We start from the raw sequence: 16,317 nt of genomic DNA, 5'->3' as shown, positions 1-16,317 counted from the left end.
CATAAACAAACTCAGAAGGTAGTGTATTGGCTTGTCTGTGTCAGAGGCACATGAAGGACTTTTTCCACTTAGTTTTTACACCAGGATGGTCAGTCAACGCTCAGAAGTAATGTGATGTGCAAAAATGTGCTGGTAGCAAAAAAGTAATCTTGTATGTATGACCTTGAAATACTGTTGATGAAGACTTGAGCCTTCCGTATGAAACATGTAACTGGGGTCGTTTATCACTGTTGTGGGATTTGAACTCCCGAAATAGATATTGTGGGATGAAGAATTCATTCTGATTTATGTGGTATAATTATCAGCCATGCAGGGATGCATGTACAGAGCATACAGGAGTTAGAGAGACTGCTGGACATCGGACGCCATTTGGGGGTATAGTGTGGATTCAGAGGTGTAAGACAGAGGAGGGAGAAGGTGTGCACACATTCAGTGTTTGACACTTGTAATATTATCCTACTAAATACGGTGCTTTCTAAGCTGCAAACTAACAGGAATGGTACTTAAGGCGCTGTGTAATGAAGATGTAAGCAGCAGCAAAAAATACCCAGGAGACACCTAGGATTCCTAGCCCCCTCTCCAGGGGAGCAGGAGTGGCTGTGTGAGGAACAAACTCCCCAGCAGTGAGCTGTGCTGAATAAATGTTACACACACCAGAGACTCTAAAAATATCAAATGGAAAGATTTAACGAATGCACAGAGCACAAGATATTCCCCGTAGATTTGGAAGTATCACCTCTGCAGGGTTTGCAGACAACCTACTGTATTCATCTTGTAGAGAATTTCTAATGACAAGGCTAAGCCCTCAAAGCCCTAATTATTACACCTTTCTGTCAAAAATCAAAATATTGTAACTCTTAAACCTTGTAAGGTCTAGGAACATATATCCACCTATTTCTGAACAAACTGTTGATCATTTCTTTCCTCTTTGGGGTCCTGTCTTAACACACATGGTGATCAATCTCTGTCTAACTTACAATGTTTGATCAAGCAGGACTGATCCAAAGAATTAATGCAAACTGAGTTTCCTTTATTTATAACCTGCAGTGTAATAGCAACGAGATAGACCTTGGGCATACAGCAGAGTAATTATTTTTATTCCTGTGGAGTCTCACTATTGCCACCATGGCCTCTGTGCGTGTTTGCGTACGCCAGAAGTGTTTGAAGTACATGTACATCCTCATCAAAGAAGTCTGCTTATTTGTCTCTCCCCTTTACCTTCCTTTCCTCGCCCCCCCCCCTTTTTTTTTCCCCATCTCCTGTCCACAGACATTAAAACAATCACCAGGCTGTTGCTGTTGCACAGGACGTGTAAAACGTGTAGTAACAGGGACCTGACATACTTTGTTGGGCCTTCTGCATGAAATTAAACCCAAATGGTGATGAGTTACTTGACACATTCCTGCCCAGCCCTCTCTGGCAGTTCCAGTGATTCAGAGGTTAGAAAATACTGTTACAGTGTGCCTTGTCTATGGCCTGGACAAATACACTTTCCAACATATTTATTTGTACTCTTTTGCATCAACGTTTGACCAACGTAGCTGTCAATGACTTTCTCTGAATTTCTGTTATTTTATTATGCATTTATTCATTTAACCCCTTAAAATTGGCAGAAGAATGAATAAAGATTTTGTCTTAAGATTATTTAGAAACCCAGTTATTTTTTAAGTGATAATCTTGTTCCAAGCCCCTTTAAATCTTGTATGTTTGCCCCATGCTTTATTACTGCAATTGCCAAAGATGCAAGTCTGGCTTGCCACTGTGGCTGTGCAATATTGACCTAATTGGTGCTCCTAAATCCCACTGCAGCTGCAGGCACTCCCCTTCCCAATCTTGGGTCAGCAACATTCCCCCAGCACTTGTTCTGAGGGGTGTCATGCATCCAATATTCATTGGCAGAAATTTAGGGGCATGATTCAAGTAGGAGATTGCTCTAGATCCCCAGAGAGCTGAGCTCCACTGTACTGAATTTTAAAATTACAATAGCAGTCATTAGTGTTAAAGAGACACAGTTGGAAAACCAAAATAAGTCATTCCATGACCAGCCAAACCAAGAAAGCCTGCTTTCCTACCAGTAAGTGTTTTAAGGTTTAGAACATGTGTAATAAGGCACAGAGCTCACATTGCATTTGTTCCCACAGTGGGTTAGTAAGGGAGAGATGATAGAGTAACAATAACAGAAAATAATAGTAATAAACAGGCTTTCTCTTTGCAAGCAGGTTGTTTATTTTTGAGGAGAGTTATTGGAGGAACAAGGAGAGAGGCAGATGCACGCACATGCAGAGTGTGGTTGCTTGACTCTTATGTCTTCACAGAAAATGTGTTTCAGGACTAATTATGTTGCCTTCTCAACATCTTTGGCCATTCTTCTGAAGAATAATGTCCAAACTAAATGTCATAAAAGAAAATCAAGGCAAAATTATGTTATTTCCCCTACCTTTTATTCTGTTCTTTGGAAGCCCAAGCAATAGTAATGTTCTTGTAAGCACGTAATAGTAATTAGGGATAAAAGGATGCACCTACAAAACAAATGTTTCTCCAGGCAGAGAGAGCAGTAGAGCCAGGCTTCCTGCAGAGCTCTCCCCCTGCACCATGGCTATTTGTGCTTACATGTTCAACTAGATAAGTTCTGTGGAGTTTATGTGATCGTTTAGGCACTGCTTTTGCCAAATACACATACAGATGATGTTACCTAGCTTCAAAAATTCATCAGCGCTGTTTTAGACCCCCAAATCTTGGAGTTGTGCAATTATTGTGACAATCCTGTTCTCTTTAACAATCAGTGAAATGCTAGCGTGTTTGCACAGGAGAGTTGGGAGGAGGCAAGAGCCAGGACATGGGTACAGCAAACCTAATGTCTGTCATGCTGAAGAAACAGGATGAAGCAGAGCACAAACCCTTCTGGGTATTTGCCTTCAGGCAGATGCAGTAATCTTTTGGGAGGTCTGAGTCAAGAATTTTAGAGCTTTTGAACCACTGCACTCAAATTGTGTGTACTTGCCTTTTTCACGTGTTAATGAAGACACCAGCAACTTTCTCCTTATGATGAAACAAGAGAGGAAATATTAGGAGAAGGCCCTGAGGACTAGGGACACAGCTGGAAATGATTTTGGTTTTGGTTCAGTTTCATGTTGGCATGGTTCTTTATGAAACCAAAATGTCTGCCATGAGTATAACTCTGGCAAATCAGTTTCACTTGCTTTTGCCCATCTTGTCACACATTGACCTGTTTTCTCTCTCTTTTGTTGCAGATAAAGAGTTAGGAGTCAGTGCGCTAGCCGAAAATGTCGACCCTGGTGCTAGGGGGCCAGCTGTCCCGAAAATATCAGGATTAGAGAGGAGTCAAGAGAAGAGCCAGGACAGCAGCAAAGACCCAATACTTGAGCCTGTGGTGCCTAAAGACCCTTGTCCTCAGGCGGCCCAGCCTTTGGCCCAGCCCCAGCTGGAGCCGCAGCCAGAGGCGCCTTGCCCCAGCCCCGCGCTCGCCCCGTGCCCGGAGGCTCCAGCCCCACCAGCCCCACCGCCAGCCGCCCAGCCACTGCCAGCCCCAGAGGAGGCCGCCCGCCAGCCCGCGCCGCAGCCGCCCATCCAGCACCCACCGCGGCCGCAGTCACCAGTGCAGCCGGCCCATCCCAACCTCCCTCCAGTGCAGCCCCATCCGGCCTCTCAGAGCCTCTCGCAGCCGCTCTCCGCCTACAACAGCAGCAGCTTAAGCCTCAACAGCTTAAGGTAGGAGAACAGAAAGGCGGGCGTGCCCAAGCCAAGTCTTTGCACTCTTGCTGCCTGGTGGTGGTGCTTTACAGGGCTTGGAGGAAGTGAAGAGGGGTTAGGACAAAGGTGACACAGCACATCCTGCCTCATATGTGGGAAATAATGGGGGCTTTGTGCGTTCTACCTCAAATTGTTCCCAGGATCGCTTTATTTCTGATCTGCTGTTCCCAGAAATGCTTGGTAATCTTGAGCACATAGTTAATTTGCTTTTACTTTTCCTGCCTGTTGTTGCATACTCAGGTTTTTGGAAGGTATGTTATGCAATATAGACCATTGGAAGAAAATCCCAGTTCTTGTAGGCTCAGCTGCTCTCTGAAGGCTAATTACTTCTGCTACCTTCTCCCTGTAACCCTTTTCTGCTTTCTCCAACTACTGACATGCCCTAGGGCAGTCAGTACAGCTGCTATTGGCCTTACTGACAGCCTAGCATAGTCTTGCACCAATGACATTAAGACTTAATTTTTTCCCATACTGCCAACACCTCACAATCATCAGTGTTTTTCTCCTCAGCTGGCCACAGTGAGGTAAAACTCACCTTTGATAGGGGGATAAAAAAGATTAACAGAGATTAAACAAAATGTTCACAGGAACACGTAACATCTTTGTAAGTCATGGACCTCAGGTTTCTCCTGCAGTAAGCTAATGCTCTCAGCACTGCCTTACCTTTCCCCGAATCTGAGTTTGCAGCAGGCACATGGTGTCCTTCATCACCTGGTGAACCAGTATTATGGTTTGACTAGAGACTGAGAGTTTTTTAAGACTGCAATTTATTTTTAACCAAATTGGTATTGCTCATCTTTAAAAACCACTGCAATAAAAGCATGTTGTTACTTGAAATAATGACAAGTGGGATTAAGCATTATGTGAATATATTGTAAACACTCATTAGTAAGAAATGGAACCTGAAAAATTGCAACCAGTATAATCCTGAATATTTATTTTGCTGATTTAACTTGTCTCTTTATATTGTGGGGGTAGAGAGAGGCATTAACAGTCCAATAAGCATATATCCGTTGCTGCTTTTGCAACTTCATTTCACATTTCTGCAGTCTTCTATCTTTCTAAGTCGTAGGAAAGAAATTAATTTTTTATTAATGCAGTGATCACTGATTTTGAGCTTCATTTGCCTGAAAACATGAATCAGAAGCAGTCATGTAGAAAGGACCTGATAATTAAGTAATGAATGCACAGGGCTGATTACTCCTTTGTGTGCCATGCCTGTGTTGTTGGAGGACCGAATTTCAGCCTCTTACAGGGAGGGAAAACATGTCTTGGGTTTTGGTGGGGAGAGACCACAGGAAGACACTAGACGAGGTTAGAGAAAGGAGTATCTCAGTGGTATTGATAGGAAAAAAAAAAAAAGTAGTAACTGGAGTTTGTAATATGTAACTTATATTAGTGACATGTTTAACATGAGCCATGCATATTTTATTGGGGTAGCGTAAGTGTAGGTTTGGAGCTTTTCTCTCTTCCATGCAGTGCTTAATTGCTTTTCTTTTCATTAACAGCAGCAGCAGAAGCAGCACTCCTGCCAAGACTCAGGCCCCCCCTCCACACATATCTCACCACCCTTCAGCCTCACCGTTCCCCCTCTCTTTACCAAGCCACAGCCCGCTGCATACCTTCACGCCCACCCTCCAGCCCCCCGCACACCCACATCACCCCAATATGTTTGCCCCTCCTACGGCTTTGCCTCCTCCACCGCCATTGACGTCAGGGACCCTGCAGGTTCCAGGACACCCAGCTGGTAGCAGTTATTCAGGTAAGAGACTGATGGATCATGGCCTGAGCATGTCTAGTGCGGCGCAGGAAACCAATTCTCCGGTTTTAGTCAAAATAATTCCTCTTGGTCCATTCCGCGGGGGCTGGTGGTTGGGTGGAGGTGGTACTCATTGCTGAAGGATTTGGAGCAATAGCAAAACCAAAAGCCACCCAGACATTCTCAAAGACTTTTCTTCTTCCCTGGGAATGAAGATTTTTGGAAGCCTGTGCTTTTCTGCGTCTGCTCCCTGGGGTAAAAACACTTCAGAATTCATATGTGCCCACACAAAATCTGTGAACCCTCTAGCAATGTCTGTGCTGTAGCTGTGGTCTGTGCTCAGCCTTGCTTCTCTGCAGCAAGCCTGGCTGGTGGGAAAGTCTCTGGTGGCTGTGCACACAGCAGTCCTGAGGTCATGTACGTGCAAGATTTAGGGGTGGGAGGTGGTTAGTTGTGGAGATTTTTATCAGTGGAGTAAACTGTGCTCTTTTATACTTTGTCTGTGGGAAGATGTAATGTGTCTGTTCCTCACCAAGAGGGAACCGGGGGAAGAAAATGGAGGATAATCAGCATTCGGGTAACATCGTTCGTGACCACGCAGCGGGGGAGTCATGATAGCAGCAGCCACTCTCTGTTCACTCACTTCAGCTTACCTGTACCTCCTCACCTGCTCTGGGATGTGTCCATGTCCATACAAATTTAGGAAGAACCCTCACTTTGTGGCTCAGATGAATGCTGTAGTGAAGACGGGCTTGAAGGGAGAGGAGGGAAAACCGAAAACTTTCATCTGTCTCTGAGGCCTTTGGGGAAGATCTGAGAGAGTTTTCTTAACCTGTACAGTGTCGCGGTTTACTGTGAGGAAGTTTTAAATACAGGTTCGCTACCACGGCCAGCAAAATTGGCACAGGATCTGGAAAAGTCCCTGAGCTCATGGGGGTTGTTTTGCTTTGTTTGTGTTTCAGAACAAGATCTTCTTCGTCAGGAACTAAACACGCGGTTTTTGGCCTCACAGAGCGCAGATCGCGGGGCCTCCCTGGGCCCGCCTCCGTACCTGAGGACCGAGTTCCACCAGCACCAGCACCAGCACCAGCACACACACCAACACACACACCAGCACACCTTCACGCCTTTCCCTCACGCCATCCCACCCACTGCCATCATGCCAACGCCAGCACCACCCATGGTGCGTACCCCAGGCAGAAATGTGAGGATAAGTAGAGCACAACTCTATTCTTTATTACAAAAATTTAAGAATTTGCCAGGTGGCGGGGAAGGAGCATTCTGCTGCCCAGGTGTTGTTGGGTGGTAGAGGAAGGGCTGTCCGTTCTCCGTGGATGACACGTGTGCGATAGGTTCAGGCGGCAGCGCAGGGGCTGAGGGACAAGGCTGCTGGTCAGAGGGGCACTCGTGCTTGGGACTTCCTCGTGCTTGGAGTGGTGCACTCTGGTGCCTCCTCCAAGTCTCGTAAAGACCTTGTTTTACTCTGAGGAAAGAAAACCCCAAAACAGTCTCACTGGAACCTAATTTTCTGGATATTTTTCCTCTCTGTTGGTTGTCAAATAATAGGGAATTAGTCTATGTTACCAACAGAAAAGAAGCAACGAAATATAAAGTAACTAGTTTGTGCTTTGATCCCTTTGCAGTTTGACAAATACCCTACAAAAGTTGACCCCTTCTACCGTCACAGTGTGAGTTTTATTACTCTGTTTAAAACTGACTTAATTGCTTTTCTGTGGTGGGTTGGGATCACCACTCAATCAATGGCACAATGTTGAATCTCTCCCTAATCATCACTCCAGGATTTACCATTATCGTTCTTGGTTGCTTTGGCTTTTGAAGGCTTGCATTTGTGGTGCTTGTTTCTGATAAAGATGCAGTATCAGCTTTTCCAATCAAAAGATCTCTTGCTCACACACCATTCGAAGACAGGTTTGATGTGAAAACGATGAGACAGAAGAGCTGACTGTTACATGAAGCAGGATAGAGCAGTAATTTTATCACTGTGTTTCAGTTGTGCCACAAACACTTAGACTGATATTTTTCCTGAGAAACCTGAAATGAAATGACAAACTATTGTACAAATCCTTCAGGGACAGGTAATCTAATAGTTTCCTAATATATCATATTTTGTTTTATAAAATTTGAAAACTTGTCGTATTCTCCAGATTTCAAAGGCACATCTGATCCACTAGGCCTGTTATTTTTTGAAAGCTCTGTTTGATGACACTGATGTGATATGAATCCAGCTATGCACTAGATGTGCTTTTCTAAGAGCTACCAAAAACATTATTTCTTGAGATGAACCGATTTTTAATATTCCAGTTAATTGTAAAGCTTCTGCTTGTAAGGGTTCAAATCTACTGATTCATTTGCTATTGAAATATAGGTTGCATTTCCTTCACCGTATTGGCAGAGGCAGGTATCTGGTTGATTATGACAAGCATTTATAAATCCAGTAGTGATATTTTGATGAGGGAAGGAGTACTGCATCAGCACTCAGAAATTTGCAAAGCACTTGGCTTTATATGTTGGTTTTGCTTAGAAGTGGAACTGGGCAAAAAAAAATGGTTAAGATGATAGTGTGATGCTTTCTGCTGTACTGATTAAACGCAGTTCCTGCTAACAGCTCATACCTGTAGTACATGTGAACAATCCTATTAATTTCTGACACCTTGTTAGAGTAACTTCACGGTATGTGAGTGCTTGCAGGATCCCAGCTCTAGAAGTATGAGGCAAACATTTAAGCCTAGGAGAGTCACCTCTACTTAGAAGGGTCATACTGTTCATTTGCATTGTTGTTTGCCAAATTACACTCTTGTTTGCTTAGCTTTACATTGTTTCAGAAGATAGATTATGATGAATGCGGCATGTTGCTTCAAGCAAGAACATGGAACTGGGAAATAAGCAAATGAATTTTAGAGAAATAAAGCACAGAGGTCAACATGTCATACAGGAAACATTGAAATAGTCTCCACCTGTATATTATTTTCAAATTTATAGTGACATAATGTTTTAAAATCTTGCAGTTACTTGAATCCCGACGGTCATTATATTATGCCGTTTAAAGTAAGAGGCTTCATATTGTTCTCTGTCGGCCAGTGAGCCAGGCTGTCAAACCTGGCAGAGTCATGCCAGCAGAGATCTGGTCCATAGTGCTTACCTTACCTTTTCCTTCAGGAAAGGTTTGTCCTAAGGAAGTTGCAAAATAATCAGAATTGCATCTGTTGGATATTTAGCAAGCTAATACCAAAGATCAACATGATGTCAATAAATTATATTGGATTAACAGTCTTGCTAAAATTACAGCAAAGTCATAGTAGCCAGGACATTTCAATAATCTCTTCTAGTATGAATATAGATTATGAAGGTAAAAGAAGAACTGCTTGCATCAGTTTCCTGACCAGCTGCAGTACAGAAAAGCATGCTTTTGCTGGTATAGGCACATACCTGATAGGGCTTTTTGTCTTCTAGAAACACTCTGAAACTCTAGTGCATCAATAGATACTGTTTTAGTGATGAGTGTCTACAATAAATCCTCACTAGGTGTTCAGATGCATCTTAAAAAAAGCTGGCAGTGTTGTCAAAGCTTGTAAGTGAACTCTGCAGGAGAATGAGAAAGTTTATTTCAGAGTTAAAATCAATCTACTTTAAAATAGGGAAAGCAGCTCACATGTAAGCTGATGGAGAGTTTTAAGATAGTTTTCCTTCTTGGCATCTTTTATTTTCCCATCTTTTCTTTTTGGTGAACTTACTGTAGCACAGTGAGCCTCACTTTTAACAGTTGATGCTGAGTCTAGTGTTGCCTAACATTGCACCTGGCTCCAGGAAAGCTGTGGTTACTGCATTGTCCCCTGAACAAAGCTGGAAGGGGAAAGTGCTGCTCAAAAGAGAGGGAATGCTGGGCAAGAAGAAAACACCAACTATGAAATACATATGTTGAAAGCTGGAGGAATTAAACTAATACAAAGAGATCAGGGAGATACAATATTTATATTTTATTAATAATTCTGACCTTGAGGAAAGGTCACATTTAATTAACTTAGCAGTTGTTACAAAACTAAGGAAAGTATTCCTTATTATTAGTCATAGGTAATAGAATATTAAGTATTACGTCTCTCTCCATCTTTTGGAATTGGTCCATTACACACAGAATTAAACGCAGAAGACGCTGGAGGATTTAAAACACATTTTAGTCATTAAAAAGTTATTGTAAATGAGGACGTGTCTCTTAATGATTTCTCAAATGCCTGCAGTTCAGCATCAACTAATCTAAAAATTTTTTCTGCATTATTGAAAGGAGCAAGTTCAAATTAAATAGAATTAGAAACAACAATAGAAATGTGTTATGTAAGGAGACTTCTACTATGCTTTTAAACTGAAAAAATCTTTTGATACCTCTAAGATATTGAAGTATTTTCTCAGTAGCTGTAATATGAATAAATGACCTTGCAAGATAAACTAATGGAAGGAGAATTCTTTGATTCTACGAGAAAGGATTAAGAAAAGCACGTACATATGCCTGACATAAACTCATCAAAACTTTGTGATACTGATTTACTCTGGGCCGTGATTTTCTCAGTGTTTGCCCACTCCAAATGTCCAGTCTTTTACTTTGCCCAGTCCTGCTTCTGTTCAGTTGGCCATTAACTCATTTATTTTGATCTTAAAAGTAGCATACAGTAGGTTCATTTTGGATCAGATATGTTCAGATGTGAACCTTTACCAGCCAGATAACCCCTTCAGGCTTTTGACTGGCAACACCAGCAGTTAGCAGCCATCCTCTGTTAGATCCCGAAGTTTCCCAGTGAGAACACCTTGTAATGAAATGCTTTGAACCCCGACTCCTACCAAAAAATAATTTTATGTGATCTCTGTGTTTTCCATGGAACTGAGTGAGTTAACTGTGTTACAGCATGAGTAAAAGATTCACAGCCAGACCACAGAGACAAGATGAGATTTGGCCATTATCATTTACTTGCTTGTTTCCCACGTGTTTGTCTGCATTAGTACAGAAAAGGCTTTTTTGTTTTGTTTTTGCTAAGTTGTCTTAGAATAGGTATATTGGGATCATTGAGGTCAGTGGAAATTAGCACATTTTTATGTTTAGTAGTCTGTCTTCACAAAAACAGTATCCTAAAATTTTGGGGGTTCTGCCTCAACATTTTTTTTTAAGTAATCATTTTTGACAAATCAGTTCATCTCTCTGCTACTATTAGATGTGGCAGGATATCCTCTCAGACAGGGTAATGAAGTAAAAATTGTGCGTATTTTCCTCATTTCCTACAGATATCATTAAAATCCTAACACGCTAATGGAGTTTTAATGACAGAATGTCCTAGAACATGTACATTTTTTTCCCACTCAAACAGTAGTTTTCTCAGTCCTATTTAGCTCAGTAGTCTGCCTTTTCTCTTGATATCATTTACAAACTTAAACTATTTAAAACGGATGTGCAATTTTAAAATTAGTAATTGCAAAATAAGTCTCTTACGCTGTGATAGCCTAATCCAGGGGACAGGTTGCTGGCTGTATAATTTGGGAACTGCTTTTAAGCTCTAAAGTAAACATCATGACATCTGTGAACATTTCATTGACTGCTTTAACTAACATTGTTGCAACAAGATCACTTCTTCAATGCTTCTCTGTTTCTCCATGTATCATTTCCCTAATACTCTGCAGGAATGCTTTTGCTGTCTTGTTCAGCTGTCTGTCTTCATTTTGAAGTGTGCTTGCATTTATGTTCTTCTGTCTTTTTGTTACAGCTGTTTCACTCCTATCCTCCAGCTGTATCAGGTATTCCTCCCATGATTCCTCCAACTGGCCCGTTTGGCTCACTACAAGGAGCATTTCAACCCAAGGTAAAAACAGGAATTCTCTGTTACTGCTCAGATTCACTGGTGGTGTGACCCAGGTTAGATGGGAGTTTAGAACTTGCTTTAGATTCCGGAGCAGCTGAGATCTGAGTTACAGCCTAATTGCACAAAGGACAAGAGGCTTTTCCCAAGTTAACAAAAAAAAAGTTATTGCTCATTGGGTTCAGATATATCTAAATATGTTAAAAAATTGTTATATGTGATGTTATGGTTAACTTTAGAAGCAATATGATTAGTTCTCAGGTAGTACCTGTTAATGTAACATCATGTAATAATCAAGATTTTAAGAAATTTTGATCATGATTGTTTACTCATTTCCACAGTCACCTCACAGCTCTACCACCATGCAATACACTGATTTAGTTCTCCTTTTTTGTGATAGCTATGATAGTTAAATTGTTAAATTAGTTTCTTTTTTTCTTTTGTTTTCATGAAGTCACTCTTGATTTATGAGCATGAGGAAATCAGTTCCTGTAGCCTGTAGTCTTTGCCACTACAGACTGAAATCAGGACTGAAATTTCTGCAGAGAAGACACCTTTCTTAAATTGGCCCATCCACTTTAACGACTGAATATGTAAATTGCAGTTCATTAGCGGGATTCTTCATATGTATGGTAATCAGTCTGTTAACAACTCTGTTGCTTAATTGTTAGTTATACTGCAGCTGATTTCTTTTTTCTTCATTTTAATATAGGAAAGATGCTGTCTAAACGTAGTATTTTTTTCTCTGAAAGATGCATTTTGTTATATTAGCTGAATATTTACATTCAAATGATGGGAAAAGCTTTAATTTTCTCCAACTGAATGTTGGCTTTTCCTGATACCCACATGGTAACAGTTCATTGTGGATGGAGTTCAGATCCTTGTACAGTGACTAAAGAGATTACCAATGCTTTGTGCCTGACATAGAGGGTAGCAGCTTTAGCCAGCTCCAGTGCATTATCGATAAGCAGCAGAGCCCAAGCTTGGTGCTCCAAATGCTGCTTTAAATGCTGTATCATACTAATCAGCTTTTCAACAGTGGAAAGAATTTCCAGTGAAATAGTCCCTGTTTCCTGACATGTTTCAGATCTCTTGAAGTAATGGGAAGTTAGTGGACAATGAAAGTTTGAAGTCTGAGATGATAATGTGTATATAAGTGGATTATAGTAGTTAACCTTTTCTCTTAAAAAAAATTATCTTCATGGCTTAGGCAATGTTAATGATGAAGAAATAGTATTTTTCAGGTTTTGTAGGTTCTGTACATTTTTTTACTCATAATCGCTCTCTTTCTTTATGACATTTCTAGACTTCCAATCCTATTGATGTTGCAGCCAGACCTGGAACTGTCCCACATACCCTTCTACAGAAAGATCCACGGGTCTGTAGGAAGTGTAACTCTATTTTTCTAAAGTAAAACTATTCCTTCTGAAAAGCTTGAATGCAAGAAAGCTTGAATGCATCCTCAGTATGTCCAAATCAGCATCTAAAACTAAAGCTTGATCTGAAGTGTATAAGTAAATGAGAGCTAGAGAAGATGTGAGAACAATTTAAATCCTGATCCTTTTGTTCATCACTAGCAAAAACAAATAGACTATGCGATGGAAGAGATCTTTCCTTGCTCTCAGCTGGCATCCCCACAAGCCCAGGGTGAAAGCATAAAGTCCAATTCAATGTATAAATGTACAAACCTCTTCAAGACTACGTTTATACTCTGTAATTGTTTTTAATGTGGGTAATGACGGTTATTCCCTTGGTGACTGTATTATTGATTGCACCAGCGAAATACAAATGCACTTTATTGATCACTTGGTGCCTCCGGATTTTTGAGTTGTAGCATATGAGAACAGCATTTATGGTGTCAGCACTTCATCTTTTAGCCTTTTGCTGTTCTTTGTGAATGCCACAGGGTTTGTGAATGCCCACGGGTTGTTTGCATGTTTGAATTAATATGCATTATTTGCAGTGAAAAACATCATGCAGTGCTATTTTTAGCAGAACTCTCAGACAAAAGCAATGGGGAGCGCTCCTTAAAAATCCATGTTGTGGTATGGTTCAACTTTTAAATACTGCAGAGCTGTCTTTGAGTAATGCCAAGTTCCGGTAGTTCATTTTGCTCTGAACTGGTGCTGTAGTTAAGCTTTATATAAAAGGAACCAGGTGTTTTCATGTCTGTTCATTCCATCTAATCAAAAAGATAACTAGAGCCTCCCATCATTAAGTCATTTAACTTATGCTGCCTTTCAGCTTGTAGTGTATTTTTGATTGTTTCAAGATGATGTCATGTGCCATCACCGAGTCTGCAAAAACCTCTTACACCTGTAAATCTCCTTTGCTTTTTAGCATTGCATTTGAGAAAGAAAAAAAAAGAAACATAAATACCCAAGAAATTGAATTTATTTTCCATTATTAATTGGTGAATTGTGAACAAAAGAAGAGAACAAAAAAATCACCTACCCCCCCGAAAAAAAACAGGCCATACAAGAAATAGAAATGAGAAAATTCCTTTTCATACAACTGCTCTACAAAGTACATCTGCTCTGATGTGAAAAATACTTAAAGCCAATTTGTGACAGAAAACATCAGGCAAGCAATCAGTCAGTAGTGGGTATCTAAATGTGCAAGTACCCAATGCCACAGCTGCTGAACAGACACCGGCAATGGTTTGCAGGGGCACTCCAGCCCGTTCATGGGACCAGCCCCATGATAAAGCAGCCCTGTCCTCTTCCAATCTTCTCATGAGCCGAGCAGCTTTGAAAGATTGGAACAGAAGTTTGCCCAAAGGACATAGCTGTTTTTCTTCGGTGTAGTTAACCAGCCATTTTGGTAGCATTAAATCAACAAATTAATGCTGATGCCAGAGGACAGAGCACTCTGTGTGAGGCTTGTTTAGTTGATTGTCAACACTTAGGTACAACAGCCATGGGGGGAGGGAGACCGGCTCGAATACGGAGGCTGAGGACTAATTATTATCTGAAAGGGCTTCATTTGAAAGTAAAATTATAACATTTTAATTTCGTCTCTTAATGAAGCAATACAAATTTGTTAATTAGAGCAATTGTTTGAGTGACAGGCATGTAACCAAGCTGTCATTTCTTCTTCACAGTTGACAGATCCGTTCAGGCCCATGTTGAGGGTAAGAAACCTTCTTGTGATACAGTTTGTCGAGCTCATTTTGGTCCCCAATGGGTTACAGCAGCAGACTAATTATAAAGCAACGCCATGTTTCATCTTGGGTATTTTGCACCGTGTTTGTTGAGCAGTGTGGTCAGTCCTTTGCGTGCATCTTGTGGTCACTCGAGGAAGATGTCCAGTTTTGAAGGTGGAAGTTGCCCGTTCTCACACAGCCCTGTAACATGAATACTAGAGGTTAAATATTGATAATCCTCCTATTGCTCTGGCCACAACGCTTCCTGAGCCAGTCCTACAGACTGCCCTGGCAGTGATTCCATGTCACTGTATTGCAGACTGAAGGATTTTGCTTTTTATTATTTACTGTGTGTTTTCAGTTTTATTCAGTATGAAACTTCCTACCCAAGTATCTTACTGTCTAGCATAGACACACAATCCAGTTCAAAAGCAAAATATTTTAGAAATAAGGATCAAAAGATCCAGTCTTAAAGTGATCCAAAAGGTTTTTTAGATGATTTTTCAACATGTTCAAGGAGATCTAGATTTTGATCGTACAGACCATTAAATCACTAGCACAATCGGCAGCTATGAATAAGCAAAAGGCTTGTGTGTGTGAGAGAGAGGATTCTTTTTTTTTTTTCCATTTTTAATTGTTGGTTGATCTACATCTAGAAAAAGAAGGCAGGACCCTGTGCCATAGTTTGTATGTTTAAGTTACCAGTAGCTTAGGAAGCTTCTTTCATTCATGTCATTATTTTTAAATCTATGCAGGAATCATTATTCATGTAGTTAACTGTAGACCCCTAAATAACAAGATTGTAGAAAGCGTATCGTGAATGAGTACTTTTCAGACATCATTTCCAGATGTTCTTGAAATGGACTGCAAAATCAATAAAAAAGCGAAATAACTCTCTCTTGTTTCTCTCTCAGTGCCATGATTTAAAAGCATGGTGACAGAGGCATGGCAAGAGCCAGCTTAAGCCATTTTGCCTTCCCAGACAGATTGAATTGACTGACCTCCAATTTTTTGAGTATACTGGTGAGCCAAAATTTTGGAGGTATAGACCAGGAATTATATGAGGGAGTCAAATTCGTTTTGAAAACCAGACTGGTATTTTTATGTGGTTGTTATTTTTGTTTTGTTTTGTTTTGTTTTTAGTGGAAAGACTAGTCTTAGAATAGCAGCGCTTTTGGAATTGAACTCAATGTACAGTTTTGAAGCAATCCAGCTATGCAGAGTAGCTGCTAACAGGCAGGTAGTTTCATCAGTTTCAGCAATGAAAGCTGCATTCTCAGCCAGTGGCATCAGAAGATTGCAAGAGTGTATGAAAACAAGCATGGGTTTATCTGGAGAGGAGGGTGACCAGCAACATTCCTAGGATAAAGCATCACAGGTATTTGAAAATTACTAATTCACTTTGTATTCCCTTTTTTTTTTCTTTTTCCAGAAACCCGGAAAGTGGTGCGCTATGCATGTTCACATTGCCTGGCAGATATACCATCATCAACAGAAAGTCAAGGTCAGTCTTTTGGGCACACCTGCATTTCAGATAAATTGCACTGTGCAAACTTGTGAGAGGAAGAGTTTGTCTTGTGCTGTTAGTAGTTCTGTGCCATGGCTAATGGCTTGTTAAAGTAGCCGTAAGTAGCATTATAGCATAACTTTCTGTTTCACAGGGATGGCATATTTGAATTTAAAACCTAAACATGGAGTCTCAAAGGGATGTCTGAGATGCTACAGAGCAAGGACACCAGATCTCAAGCAATAGCAAACAGTTTATAGCTAGAGAGAGCTAAATGGGT

At 40.9% G+C, this 16,317-nt stretch overlaps 1 protein-coding gene across 4 annotated transcripts in view; it reads left to right on the top strand.

Moving 5' to 3' along the window:
* AUTS2 (activator of transcription and developmental regulator AUTS2) overlaps window positions 1-16,317 on the top strand; it is a 762,050-nt gene that overhangs the window by 730,622 nt on the left and 15,111 nt on the right. Inside the window, exons 7-14 of one of the 4 annotated variants that reach the window (XM_035559288.2) lie at window positions 3,252-3,729; window positions 5,280-5,533; window positions 6,493-6,713; window positions 7,174-7,218; window positions 11,293-11,388; window positions 12,692-12,763; window positions 14,489-14,518; window positions 15,963-16,034. In XM_035559288.2, coding sequence (XP_035415181.1) covers window positions 3,252-3,729; window positions 5,280-5,533; window positions 6,493-6,713; window positions 7,174-7,218; window positions 11,293-11,388; window positions 12,692-12,763; window positions 14,489-14,518; window positions 15,963-16,034 — 1,268 coding nt within the window. Of the gene's footprint in view, window positions 1-3,251; window positions 3,730-5,279; window positions 5,534-6,492; window positions 6,735-7,173; window positions 7,219-11,292; window positions 11,389-12,691; window positions 12,764-14,488; window positions 14,519-15,962; window positions 16,035-16,317 lie in introns of all 4 variants that reach the window. The other 3 variants (XM_035559287.2, XM_035559290.2, XM_035559289.2) reach the window with 3 other exon arrangements.

Source organism: Cygnus atratus, chromosome 20, assembly GCF_013377495.2.
Source record: "Cygnus atratus isolate AKBS03 ecotype Queensland, Australia chromosome 20, CAtr_DNAZoo_HiC_assembly, whole genome shotgun sequence".
Lineage (NCBI taxonomy): Eukaryota > Metazoa > Chordata > Aves > Anseriformes > Anatidae > Cygnus > Cygnus atratus.
This window is presented reverse-complemented; position numbering and strand designations above follow the sequence as displayed.